The sequence below is a fragment of the Agelaius tricolor genome, unplaced genomic scaffold, assembly GCF_023055355.1.
Source record: "Agelaius tricolor isolate 1412-34295 unplaced genomic scaffold, bAgeTri1.0.p SCAF_1, whole genome shotgun sequence".
Classification (NCBI taxonomy): domain Eukaryota; kingdom Metazoa; phylum Chordata; class Aves; order Passeriformes; family Icteridae; genus Agelaius; species Agelaius tricolor.
In genome coordinates, this window is record NW_027269261.1 from 21,140,787 (window position 1) to 21,154,613 (window position 13,827).

Sequence of the window (13,827 nt, forward strand, 5' to 3'; positions counted from 1 at the left end):
TGAATTTGCTTCACCTTTGACAAGAACACTTGAGCAGCACTGGAATCCTCTGATGATTCAGCTTGGCTAATTATCCAATTATTTATTCCAGGAATAAAGACGCTGTTTTACAATTAGAAAAGTGTAAAGTAATCTGAGAAATTTCGTAATGACAGATGACTTAAGTAACTTCTGAGATAAATAGAATCTGCTCAAACTTGTCTTGCCAAGTGTTCATGCTGCAGTTAAACTGCTCTTTGAGTGTCAGGGAATCAGTAGGGAATTAAAAGTTATTTGTTTCTTCTCCCCCACCAACCACATATTATGCCATAAAATAGCTCAAAACAGCTCAGTTTGTTCTTTTTTCCTCTCTGTCAAATTTGCAACATTTTAAAGCTATGTTTAAGTTGCATTCCTCTTGATTAAAAGCTTTTGGTTCAAAGCAATACTTTTTAATTGCCTAATAATATAAGTCAGTTCTTAGGAAAGAACCGTGCATTTAGGAGTTCATTTGCAATATAACTGAAAAATTCATTGCATGGCAGTAAAACAATTTACTGTTAATTACAAGGAGAAGAATTTGCTGTACCATGCTCACAGATTGCCATGAATCATGCAGCACTCCTAGAGATTTATAACAGATGTGTAAGTGGGATGAATTAGCAGGGTTTAATAACAGAGACACAAATCATGCAGACTTCAAGGAGCTTTAATTGATATACTAGAATGTGACGGGCATGAATCACTCAGCCATTCAACAGCACTGTAACATATGGTCAGCTCAATATGCTGCATCTTAAATCGGTTGGTGAGTCGTTGGTTGTCCCATATGGTGGAAGCAATATATTTTTCATGATTTTCAAAAAATACAGTGGATTACATATTTTTTAAAAGAAATATGATTGCAACGTATCCATGTTACTAAATTTTCTTTTAATGTCTATTGTGGGTGGGTTTTATTCTTTTATTTTGGGAAGGAGTCCAAAATGGACTCTAAAGAATTTCTTATAACTCAAAATATTGTCGGAAGATATTATTGTAGGTATTATTGCTTGACTCATTTGCTATTGAAATGACTTGATATCATTGTGAAGTGCAGAAAAGGAGAACATACCTGAAATGCAATGGCAAACTCAAGGTCCTCTGGACTAATTACTGGAATAAAAAATGAAATGCATGAGCCATAGTGAGGTGTGCAACTTTACCCGCAAGGTAAACTCCAGTATGAGAAGAAAAAGATATTTTTTGTAACTGTTTTCCTTGAATTTGGCATTTTTTTTCTTTTATTTTGTATGTATGCATTTGGGATTCAACAGTTAAAAATGGTAGACTTTTTATTGCTTTTACCTTCCTGAACAATTCAGTGTCTACTTGAGGATTTTGGTGGAAGAGTACACAGATACCTACCTACAGTAAGCTGAGCAGAAGTTACTCAAACATATGTAAGCCTGTAAAATTTAGCTACAGTGTAAATATGTTATTCCTGGGACAAGAATCTGGCAGAGTATGGAAAAGCTTTAGCAGTTGTATTAGTAAACCTGACAGACTTGAGAAAGGAATATTGTAGCCTTAGAACCATGGCTGCCAGAATTTAATGTCAACAATTAAAATTTATTTTGATCCTTACCTAGTGTTTATTACTGTTTGTATACACAACAGACCTTACTAATACAGAGATGCACTATTAGATGGAATTACCATCTGTTCAGAGTGAAATGCTGGCATCTGTCTTCGAGCCTAAAACTAAAATGATATTATTTCAAACAAAACAAAATTAACTGCTCTTTACTTACCAACTTCATTTTTGTGTACATGTGTGTGCATAAACACATGGGAAAGGCTTGTTTGTAATGACCTGTGTAGCAACATCTATATTTAGATATATGACTTCAACATAAGCTGTATAGACCATCTGTCTTTATTGGTCTTTTCTGTGCCCTCTGCTACACAATGGCATGCAGCAATCATGGGCTTTTAAATACTGTTTTAGCCTTATAATATATTAAATATCTATTATATAGCAAGACATTAAAACTACATATTTAAAATACACAAAAATGTGACTTTGAATCCACTAAAATGCAGTATGCTCATTATTTTGACAGATGTGTCTTAACAGAATGTGACTAAAAAAAATTAAATAGGTAAAATTATACTTGATTCATCTTTCAGAAGGTAGCTACAGGTACCACAGTGACACCTTTAGGAAAATATATACTGAATCTTTTAATACGGAATATTTTTAATTTCAGCATTTAGTATCCTGCTGGGCTAGTGCTACAGATTTATTTCAAGACCTTCTGTTTTTGTGAGCAGTTAGGTTTTCTGTTTGGATTTTTTTGTTATTTTTGTTTTTAAATACTTATGTAACCTATTATGTACAGTTTTGATGTGCTGTCTTGATGCACAAGAATTCTCAAGCATCAAGGAGACTGTAGTTTGAATACTAGTGCTATAGCAAGGATGTTACTTTCTGAAAGAGCAGTCTTGTGTTCCATATATCACAAAATAATAAATTGTGTCATGCCAGTGTTTAATGCGTGTACACAGTGCATTAACTGTAACTGTAGTACATTTATTTGTGCTAGAGGAGACTGGAAAATGATTAAAAAATCAATACTTCCCTGTCAGAGAAGCAAGTGTTACGATGCATTTAAGTAGTTAATTGCATAAGCCCCATAAAAGCTTCAGGTTTGGGTATCAGAGATGCCATAATTATGGTCCAAGTAACTGCCATTTATTAATACTAGACTTTAAAGGATGTAGTTATTGTCATGAATGCTAGTCAGCTGTATGCCTTTTAAAAATAATGAATTTTAGCATTTCTGTTTTGCCATCAGTAATCTGAACTGGAGGGCTCAACATCTTCGGTTCGCATTTAAAACGCTGACGTAGGCTGGTTCCCTCAGAGGTGAAGTTTTGATTGTTAAGCCATGTTTTCTATTTAAACTTGTGCATTAATACCACAATTCATTAGTGCTGTGCCCTACTTATGCAGGCAAGCTTATGACCTCACACTGCATTACTTCAATTTTGACATTGTAAATTTCTACCATCGCGTGAGATACTAATTAGATTGTGAAGTCATAAATGATACCTAAGCAGGAATTTACAGCACATAGTGCCTTTGGCAGTTTCCCAGTTCCCCCACTCCCTGCTTTCTCCAAGAAGACTATCTGTCAAGTTATGGGGTGTGGGGGACAAAGAAAAAGAAAAAATAAAGAACTAATATACTACTGGCAAATAGGAAAAATGAAAAATGTGTTAATGATCTTGGAAATGCAGGAATGTTTAAAAAGATGTTATTAATTCATTTTAAACGAAGCAATCTCTCCTTCTCTAAAGAACCCATGCTATGTACAATGCTGGGCTGTGAAGTAATGTGTCAGATTTTGAAGGCCCATATTTTAATTCAGGTTTTATTGTTCTTGAAAGGCGTTTATTGCTCTTTACTGTGTCATTATGGGAACAAGTAATTTTTACAAGTTGTCATTGTATTTCGCTTCCTGGGCACAAATGAAGTTCCTGTTGTTAAATCCTTCTCTTTATCGGGGAAAGAAGGGTGAGAAAAAAGCAGGATAAGATGTATATAGATTCTGTACATAGCAAAGTGTTCTCATACTTCTCCAGATGATGTCTTCTGTTGTTTCAGTGATGGTCCATTTCTTTCCACCTATAGGACCATTGTGTCATTATCCAAACAGGTCATGCTGCCCTCCTGTGGCTTACTGTACATCCTTTTATTAAAAAATGGAATAATTGTAGTTAATAACTCAGCTATAGAGTAGCTAATGCTATCAGAGTGTTTAAAAGAATATCAAAGTATTGGTTTTAACAGTAGGAGGATCATCCTATAACGTAAAATTATCTTGTGCTGCTACCTTTGTGGAAGCAGTCTTGTTTGGAGTCCTGGTGTGCGCCAGAATTGGTGGAGAAAAATTAGAGAGAGTTGTTTTCTTGAAGTGAGCAATTATCTGAACACAAGCTGCTGTCTGGTGTGCACATCATGAGAACAACCTGAAGGGTCTGCCGGGCTGTGGAGAGAGAGCTGTTCTGCTCCTCTTGGTGAGGATAAGTCCAGTGACAAGAGACCCCTGTTGTCATGTACCACACTGAGATGTAACAAGAGTTATAACTGCTCAAATTTTCCTCTGTTTTTTTGCTTACATCCCCTTGTGAAAGTCATACAGATTCACATTTACAGAGAGTTTGGCATGTGAGACCCATCAAGGAAGGAAGGAATCCAAATATGCTTTTTATGAAGATGTTGATTAATATTCTCAAAGATTACGATCAAAAATATTTTAGATATAATTACAGAGACATATGTCTAAGGCCTGAATAAACAAAGTATTTCTTGTGCAACTGAAAGTGAGTGTCTCATAAAGATTAGGAATGTTTTTTGAGGTTTTTTTTTTCCTCTCCTAATTAAGCTTCTATGGATATCTGTGTTTATTCTTAAAATCAGAAAATTAAACAGAATGTTTTGCAAAGATTGTTATGTGCAACAAATAATTCCCCAAGTGTTATGGATGATGATACCTAGATAACTTTTTTTATCCACAGCTCCAAGAAAACTTAGTGCCCCTCGTGTTGAAGGCATAAACAGCACAACAGTAAAGATAATTTGGGATGAACCTGAAGAGCTTAATGGGCCTTCTCCCATCTACCAGGTGGAAAGGATGGATTCATCTTTAGCTGCAATGAATATAGAAGTAACAAAAGGGATCCGTTTCCCAGGAAATGGGTATTACAGATTTGCGAGTTCCACTCTCCCCACCAATACTTACTTTACAGGTAAATGCGTTTAAATTACTTTAAAAATGTACTAATTGAACTCTGCATTCGTTTTACCATTTAGTATCATGTTATGTAAAACTTGTATGTTAAAGTAGGTAGGTTCTAATTTATTAAAGTAATGTAATGATTAGTGATGTATGGGCTATTTTGATTCTCACTTAAAAAGGGTGTGGAAATTACTGGACATGCGGGATTTTTATTACCTCATGTTTGGACAGAGAGATGTACATGACAGTGATGTTGCTGCATATTCGTGCAGCAACAAAAATCTTATATTTACAACTCAAAGCCAAGTTATTCTTGGCTTTGAGTTGTAAATATAAGATTTTATTTATTCTTCTGGGATAAAAACTTGGTAAATTATTTGCTGTGAGTGCTAGGATGTGTTTTGTTTAGTACATTTTTGAGGATTCCTGGGGCTGCATAAGCACTCAAAAAGCTCTGTCTTCCAGTTTCAGAGCATTTGTGTTGTGATCCTGTTTGTTTTGTTAGGGAAAGAGAAAAGCCTGCTACTCTGATAGAATTCTGCTGTTTCTGGGCCTTTGAGTGTTCCCTCTTTTTCCTTGATTAGTTATTTTACTTTAGAATTATGAGATTTTCAGATTGAAGCAGACCTATGTCCTGTTTCTGTATTCTCATCATTTGCTGATATATCTTGAATTCTGGGATAAAGCAAAGATACAGACAGTATGTTTTTTGCAGAAATGAACCTGATTGCACATCTGAGATGATGTAGTGGTCTGTAAGTGAAATCATGCATTTGTCTGCATGAAGTTCGAGTGTAAAAGAAGAAACAACAGAGCTGAAGACTTAAAAAAAAAGTATGAAAGACGTGTGTGCATGTATATTTATCTCAGGCCATGAGAATGACAGCAGGAAGGGCAAATCCAAAAGCAATCTGGGTGACTGTAAGAGCAAGCATTAGCTAGCACACTGATGGCGCGGGGGCCACACCAGTGGCAGTGACACAACTTAATGTGGTACTTGTTTGTTAAGAGAGAGAAGGGCTGCAAAAACCGTGCAGCACTGTTGGCACAAAAAAGAATGCTGGAGCTTTGAAGAGCACTCAGCTGTCTCTTCAAAGAAGAGATTCCTTGTCTTCACCACAGGTAATTCTGGCAAGAATGTTTGAGCACTCAGTACTTGCAAGTGTGTATGTGCAATTTCAGGTTTTGTATAAAACAGAAATCAGCTTCTTGCTTCTCTATGATCACTTGGTGAATCTGACTTAAAAAAAAGGTTGAAGATGGCTTCACATTTTTTTTTAGCTAGGTGATTACTTGACTGATAAATAATAACAAAAAGTGATAATGTGTTAGTTAAATATTGACACTGTGTTGACTGGCACAACCTGTCTCTGTGTGGGAATCTGTAGGAACAGCTGTTAGACTCCTTTCCTCATCCAAATTGCCCAGTGGTTTTTCTGACATCAGTTTGCACCCTTTACTGTATATTTAGAAAAAAACCCCTTTGATATGTTTCTTTTGTTGTCAGTTGTGTCTTTTTTTAACCAAGCAAGCCCAACACCAATCTACCCAAGTTTTGATTCACTCTGGGGTTTAGTTCTACTCCATAAGCTGAGACTGATGCCTTGAGTAAAGTTTATTGTGATGGCTGAGATGATTTGAGAGAGTTTGGACAGGAAGGTTAGAAGATCTTAAAATAAAGCTCCCTTCATATTGGCAGCTGATGGCTGATAACGCTGTATGGATAAATATAATTCATCATAGCTTTGGATTGTGTTCTCTTCTACCAGCTATTAGTCAGAGTGTCTGGAGACAACCTAGAACTAAAACACACTAAGAAATTTGTCCAGACATCTGTTAGTAATGACTGACAATCAGATTAAATCAGTGTACACTTGGTACCTAAAAATGTGTAGTTCAGGTTTGGTAACTCAATAAAGACTTTAAGAAATATATATCTGGGTTTTTCTTAGTAGGTCATCTGTCCTTCTTCCAAAACATGATGGAGGGGAAAATGATGGCAAATCCAGGAGAGTTTAGAAAGACAGACATTTAAGGGAATGAAAAATATTCTTTAGCTGTACTCTGCAGTTGTTTCGTTGTTGAGACCCTCTCTTCTTACCCATTTCTGAAGACAAGCAGCTGGCAATTGTGCTTTATGGATGGAACAGCTTTAGTGTGCGTGGAGCTGTGTACATTTTTGACACAAAATTGTGCCAGCTTGTATGTGTCAGTCAGCAGACAGATACTTCTTGGTGCGTCTGGGATCTCCCACTGTTAATCCAGAAAAAGATTGATCAGTTGATTCATTGCTAATAAATGCAGTTGTCCTCACTACCTTCCTGGCTGGTCTTACAGTCCATGGTGCAAGTATTAGGGGCAGATGCATTTTCTGGGAAATTTTCCAAAATCATCTTTAAAAAAAAGAAGTTATTCAATAAACACTGGCTACACTAAGCAGTGTCCTGTCTCTAACAAAGCCTCCAGCTGCACAGGAAGGTGTGTTCTGAGTACACATTAGATGAGAGGAAATCAAGTAAAAAGACTTTTTCTGCTCATACTGTCTACACGCAACTTTTCAGCTGTTCAAAATGTCAAGTGTTTTAGCCATGTATAATGTCATTTCCCAAATGATGCAGACTTGATTTTTAGTAGTTATTTGCGTTCCTTGAAGTTCTTAGATACAACAGCATTTGTTGTATGTAAGTGTTAGTGTTCTTGTTTTAGTGAAGGAACTTATCTATCTCCCATCACTCTGAAAATTGGGGTATTTAGGTATTTATCTTCATATTTTCATGAGACAGCCAAGTGGTGTGATTTAACTAATGGGGAGCTGAAGTTCAGATTCTACTTAATGTGGGACTTTATACTTAAAAGGACCTCTAGAATTGGCTAGGAGGTTTTACAAATTATTTATTTTGTGTGGATTGCTTTTATTGGTCCAGCTTGTGTGCTGTGGCTGTGAATCTGGAGTCAGAATGCTGTAGTACCACTGTTGTGTTTGCCTTTCTGATTCTCTTGTCCTCAAGAGAAGTAATATCAATTTTATCCAGGGTGTAGAACTAGCAAGCTTGGAGTTCAAATGTCATTCTTCTTTGATGCTACTTGTTTTAAAAGACAATTATTCACATAATATTGATAAAAATGCAGAAAATTTTGTGTTTGGCCTTGCTTTGATTCCCAGTTTTCTGAAATAGGATAATACACTTAAAAAGAAGTATGACTTGCCTGGACTATGTAATCTTTGCTAACCTCTACATGATGCCTGTTCAGCTCTGTAATAATTAGAAAATAACTGTATGAGGTAAGATATTAATATATTAAGCATTACAAGGAGAACTTTTTTTTACAATGATATTTTTATTGTTGCAAAGTGGTCTTAAAAATGTGTATTTAAAAAAATATTTATATCTGTGCTAGTGTTTTTATTGCCAGATTCTGGCTCGGATACACAGGCATTTCTCAGAGTGGAGAATCTTTCCAGTAACGATGTTTCTTAATGAGTTTGCCATGGAACACTGCACAGGCAGCGTTTACATTTGTTCTGAGCAGAGGAGCTGAGAATGGCTGTGGTCATTCAGTGTTGGATCTCCCCATAGCTCTTCATCACAGTGAACTCTCTTTGCAGTAATGTAAAACAAATTCCACTCCACGGGATCTTGAGCAAACGTTTGATACTTAGTCAAAGGGGCAGATATTTTCATTAGTTTGTGGAGCCACATAAACAGACCTTTCCCAGCATCCCAACAGAACTTCGGGGGATACATTATGACTGAATACCAAGAAAATGAACAGGATTAGATATTCTAAAACAATGTAAGAGGAGAGGCCAAAGAAAATGGTGTCGTTTAGAATAATGAAGACTAAAAGGAGAAATGATAATGGTGTTAAAATATATAAAAATGCGTAGTTTAAAAGAAGAGAATGAACTTTTTGTGTTTACTGTGAGTAAAGCAGCAATGCACTCATAATAAGCTTAAAATACAGCAAGGTAGATTGTCTTTTTTTTCTAAAAGATTCAAGCTAGCTGAGCAAAAGAATTCATTGTTGGGAGAAAGAAATGAAAGCCTGACACTGCAGATTTTAAAGAACAGTTGGATGAACATTTGTCAGGAATAACCTGGCTAAAATTGATTCTGCTTTGGAGTAAGTGGATTGTTTCTGTGACCTCTAAGAATGTTTTCCAAACATATATCCTATTATAAACTCAGACTAACCCAACGAAACTGGGAAAGATGTTCATTTCACCAAATAACTTTTAGTAGGAAAGAGATGCCTTTTTTTTTCCTGATTGACAATTTTCTTTGTAGAGAGAAGGTTGCATGAGTTGAACAAATATTGCTTCTATTTTTTTTTTTTCTTCTTTAGGTATTTTCTAGCATTTCTTTATACAACTAATGATTTGAGATCGTTAGAAATTAATTTTAATCACTAATTCAGAATAAGGTAATAAGTGAGTGTTGAAGAGAAATAATCTAGTCTTCCTGCTCATATTCAGTCCAGCTAGACCTGTTTAGGGCTTTGTCTGCTTCTTTTCTCCATGTGTAGCTAAGTATGTTTCCAAATATTGTTCCAGTTTCCAGTTTGACCTGTCTTTTGGTTTATTTTTCTCCCTTATATCTATGCAAAATGTTCTGCATATGAACTCATGTCCATTGCCTCTTATTCTGTCACTGTAGAGGTCCAGAAAAGTGTAGCTTCGTCTTCTTTATATCCTTTGGGGAGGTAATTGAAGAAGGCAGTAATTGGCTTCATTCTTCCATGCTTAAGACTAGACAAACCCTATTGTCTCAGCCTCTTGTTCAATGTCATTTGACCCCCTGAATGTCTTGGTGCCTGGAACAAACTGGATTTGTTCCAGGTTGCAAGTACCTTTGTATTTTTTTGTTTGTTTGTTTGTTTTTTTTTGTATTTTATTTTATTTTTAATTTATTTTATTTTTATTTTTATTTTCATTTTTTGTTTTCTTTATTTTTAAAAAATTATTTATTTATTATTTTTTATTTTAATGCCAGCATACCCAAAACCATACTGTAAGACTTGCATTTGCCTCTGCTGGATTTCACAAGGTTTCTGTCAGCCCATTTCTCCAGCCTGCTAAGGTTTCTCTGTGTTGCAGTGTATCCACTGCAACCCTTAATTTTATTTTTTTAATTGCCTCCAAACTTTTTGACAGCACACTTCATCCCATCACCTGGGATCCATTTTAATGAATAGAAATGTTAAACAGAATTGGTCCCAGTAGCAGTTTCTTGTAAATGCTGCCCACTGGGCTTTGTGCCACTTGTCACAAACCTTTGAGTCCTGCTGTTTAGCCAGTTTTTTTACTCACTTTTATAGTCCACTTGTGGTCCATCTATTTCTCCAGATTGATGGCAAGGATTCCCTAATCCATAGACACAACTTTACAGCAAATGCAGTTAAATTTGTTTGCTTCAGTCTTATACCAAAATGATGGAGAGAAAGGAAGAGGAGGAGAGAAACCTGACCTTTTTGCTTAGTTTGGCTTTATGTATTCTTTGTCACTCTACTGGCATTTTTTCCTTTCATAGCTTTTGAACAATCAGCCTTTTTATTTCATTACATTGAACTGAAGAAAGTAAACAAGATTTTCTGAGGGAGAAACTATTGCAAAAGAAATTCTTACTCCAAGCTTTTGAATACTCTAAGAGAAAGAAAGAGACCACATTTGTTTTGTGGACTTGAAGAACATACTTTTTGTCAGGGAAACTTTAATATTGCCAATCATTTTTCAGAGTTTTATATTAAATCATACACTAAAAAGCTCTTGGAGAACTTGCATTTTATTGTGTCCTTTCTGTCTAGGTTGTTGCCACAGGACTTGTCCTTAGAAATGCTTTTAATTTTTATGCCAGCTTCTTATATTTTCTCCTCTTGTCTTCACAAAAGAATGATTTGAACCTGCATCTTCAGCTGTGGAAGAAAGATAAAGATCTATATCACCGTCAAGTGGCTGGCTTCAGTAAGAAAGGGAACCATCCTTTTTTCTGCCTGAGAACTGTTTGCACAGAGATTTTAGGTAGAATTTTATCTTAGTACTTAAAATGAATTCAGAGTTTCATCTTGAAAAACACATTCCTTCCTTTCTTCCTTTTGAATCCCAAGAAGCCTAAAGATAGGGAGGGAGAGAGGAGCTGCATATAGAGAAAAAGGAGTGATCTGGCACAACAAAGTGAACTCTGCTGCTTTATGAACAAAACAACTTAAAACATTTTTGAACATGCACAACAGGGACTTAGGCAACAAATAAGCCAAGCTGATGCTGACCTTGCCAGTGTTACAGGGGTAATATTTTCACTAAGATGAACTGGTTTTTTAGGCACAGACATACTTTCTGTTGGTATGAAGTCGCTGCTTTCTCTTCCTTTTTCTTTTTTTTTCAATTGTAGCCACCACAGAAAAGAAGAAGAAAAAAGAATCTCACCTTGTGTATTATTTTTCATATTTACCTCGTGTACTTTAACAGATCAACTATGCAGCATGTACTTTGGGCTTACAAGGGCAGTATGTTGCGGTTTTTTTCTGCATTTTTGTGCCTTTAGTGCCAAAGTAGATTTTTGCCAGTGTTGTGCATTCTGCACTGCATGGTTAAAACCAGTTTTTTCTGCTTGAGCATGGTAACTTTTAGAGAACACAGTAGAGTTGTACAAGGGAAGTTGTAAAAGCAGGACCTTTCCCATTGTTACATCAACCTGCCAGTGGAAAGACCCTTTCGTAGACTAGATCATGGTTTTATCTGTCTGTGAAAAAACCAGTTACAGAATTGGACCTTTTGATTGTCATGAACACACAAGATGACTGTACTTTTTAAAAGAGCAATTCTTCCCTTTTGTCACAACTCTAGTTGGACTTTTGCTAATTTTGTGCAAACATGATTCACTGCTTTTGGAATGTGGTAGGCATTTTCTCTGCAAGTGTCAAACCTAAGAATTAGCAGAAGAAACAGTTATGGAAGTGCTGTTTTGCTTCAGGCATGACATCTTCTGGGATTCCTTTTGTGCTTGTGCACCACTAAGAAAGGGTGCAGAACGGAGGGACTTGTTAAGGGAGATTTGGGGAAATGAAAGTTGCTGAAAACAGCAAGCAAAATGAAACAGCTATAAGATAGAAACTGCACAAAGGCATGATGTTTATTTAATTTAAAAAATAAAGGAGAGAGTGGAAGGTATGAAGACTCTGTTTAAAGCTTAGCATGCTAGAGATCCATGTACTCTGTGTTAAATGGAGACTGATTTCATTTCAGTTAAAGCAAATTGTACAGATCAAAGAAAGAATTTGTAGCAGGTTTGAATATAGAAAAGAGTAGTTGAATGGATTGTCAACTTTTGGAGCGAATGTATGAATGCTTGTGGAAATTCTCAAATTCAAATACCTGATGATGCAGAGATATGTGAAAGAAAAGTGACTATTTCTAACAGTTTTTGTATGCTAGAACAATTGTGGGTGTTCCATACTAGTACTTCAGTGCTTTTTAAGATTTTTCTGAGATTCTCATGTGCTGGTATAACAAACTTATAACCCAAAGTACTTTTTCAAAAAAGGATTTAATGAGAAATAATAGCCAAAAAGAAAAATATAATTTGGCCCAACCTTTCTTGGTAAAGCATAATCTAGACAAGATCATCTAGCTTCCAGCTGAATCTGGAAGCATCAGCTGAAGCTGATGGCCTAGATTACAGCTGAATCTTAAGTGTTCAGAGCTAGGGAACCACTTCTTGGAAACATTATTCAAATGGCTGGCTCATTGTGAAATTGTTCATCTCGTGTCCAGTTGGATTCTCCACGGGAGTAACTTGTACCCATTACTCCTTGTCTTTTCCAGGTAAAAGACTCTTTGTAAAAAGAGACTCTCCATTTTCCTTGTAGCCACTCTTTAAATACTGGAACAAGGTGATAAGGTCTCTCTTGATCCTTCTTTTCTCAAGGCTGAGTTTTCTGAGTCTTTCCTTATTTGACAGGCTACCCAATCCGTTGATCATCTTTGTCACCCTTCTCTGGTCTCTCTCCAGCCTGTCCACATCTTTTTCACACAGCAGGGACTGAAACTGAACACAGTGTTCCAGGTGTGACCTGACAAGCACTGAGTAGAGGGGAATAATGACGACTTTATCTCTGCTGGAGATGTCCTCGTCGATGCAATCCAGCATCCTGTTGGCTTTGTTTGCCACAGCAGCATACTCTCCACTCATATGGAGCTGCTTGTCCCCAAGATGTCCAGATCCTTTTCCACAGAACTGCTCCCCAGCTGGGTAGATGCCAGCCTGTGCTACATTCCTGGTTTATGTTTTCCCAGGTACAAGATGTTGTATTTGTCTTCATTGAACTTTATAAGGTTCTTGTTAGCCCATTCTTTCAGTCTATCCATGCCTTCCTGCAGGGTGGCTCTCCCTTTCCAACGTGTCCAGTTCAGTTTGGTGTTATCATCACATCCCATCATCCAGATCACTTATGAAGACGCTGAACAGCTTTAGGCTTGCTATTGGTATCTGAGAGTGACTCCTCTTGTGACAGGTTGCCAGTTTGAAAAGAAGCTATTTACCACCCTCCTCTGGGTGCTGCCTGACAGCCAGTTCCCACCCACCCCACCGACCGCTTGTCTGGACCAGCACATGTCAGGTTCTCTAGGAGGAGGCAGTGGCAAAGCCTATAGAGAGGATATATAGAAAACCTATATAGGAAGCCGTGGTGAAATTGAGCAAGTCCACTGCTTGTGCCACATCCACTGAGGAAGTTACTTTGTCATAGACTGCAGTCACGTTGGTCATGCACAATTTCCCTTGGTGAATCCATGCTGAGTTTTCCCAATTGGGCTTCATTTGAATTGTGGCAGCTCCCCGGAAATTCATTCCATAACTTTGCCAGGGACTAAAGTAAGAGTTATGGGCCTGTAATTTCCTGCATCATCCTTTAAGCCCTTCTCATAGATAGGAGTGACATTAGCCTTCCTCCAGTCTTCTGGGATTTCCCTTGATCTCCACAGATTCTGAAAGATTGTGGAGACTGACCTCACAGCCATGTCAACAAGCTCTTGGAACATCCTCAAGTGGATATTATCAGGTCC

General features: G+C 36.9%; 1 protein-coding gene across 9 annotated transcripts in view; it reads left to right on the forward strand.

The window, feature by feature from the left end:
• Nucleotides 1-13,827, forward strand: part of USH2A (usherin) — a 373,983-nt gene that overhangs the window by 93,414 nt on the left and 266,742 nt on the right. For all 9 annotated transcript variants that reach the window (XM_071426043.1, XM_071426058.1, XM_071426050.1 and 6 more), the window contains one exon: nt 4,546-4,776. In XM_071426043.1, coding sequence (XP_071282144.1) covers nt 4,546-4,776 — 231 coding nt within the window. The remainder of the gene's footprint in view (nt 1-4,545; nt 4,777-13,827) is intronic.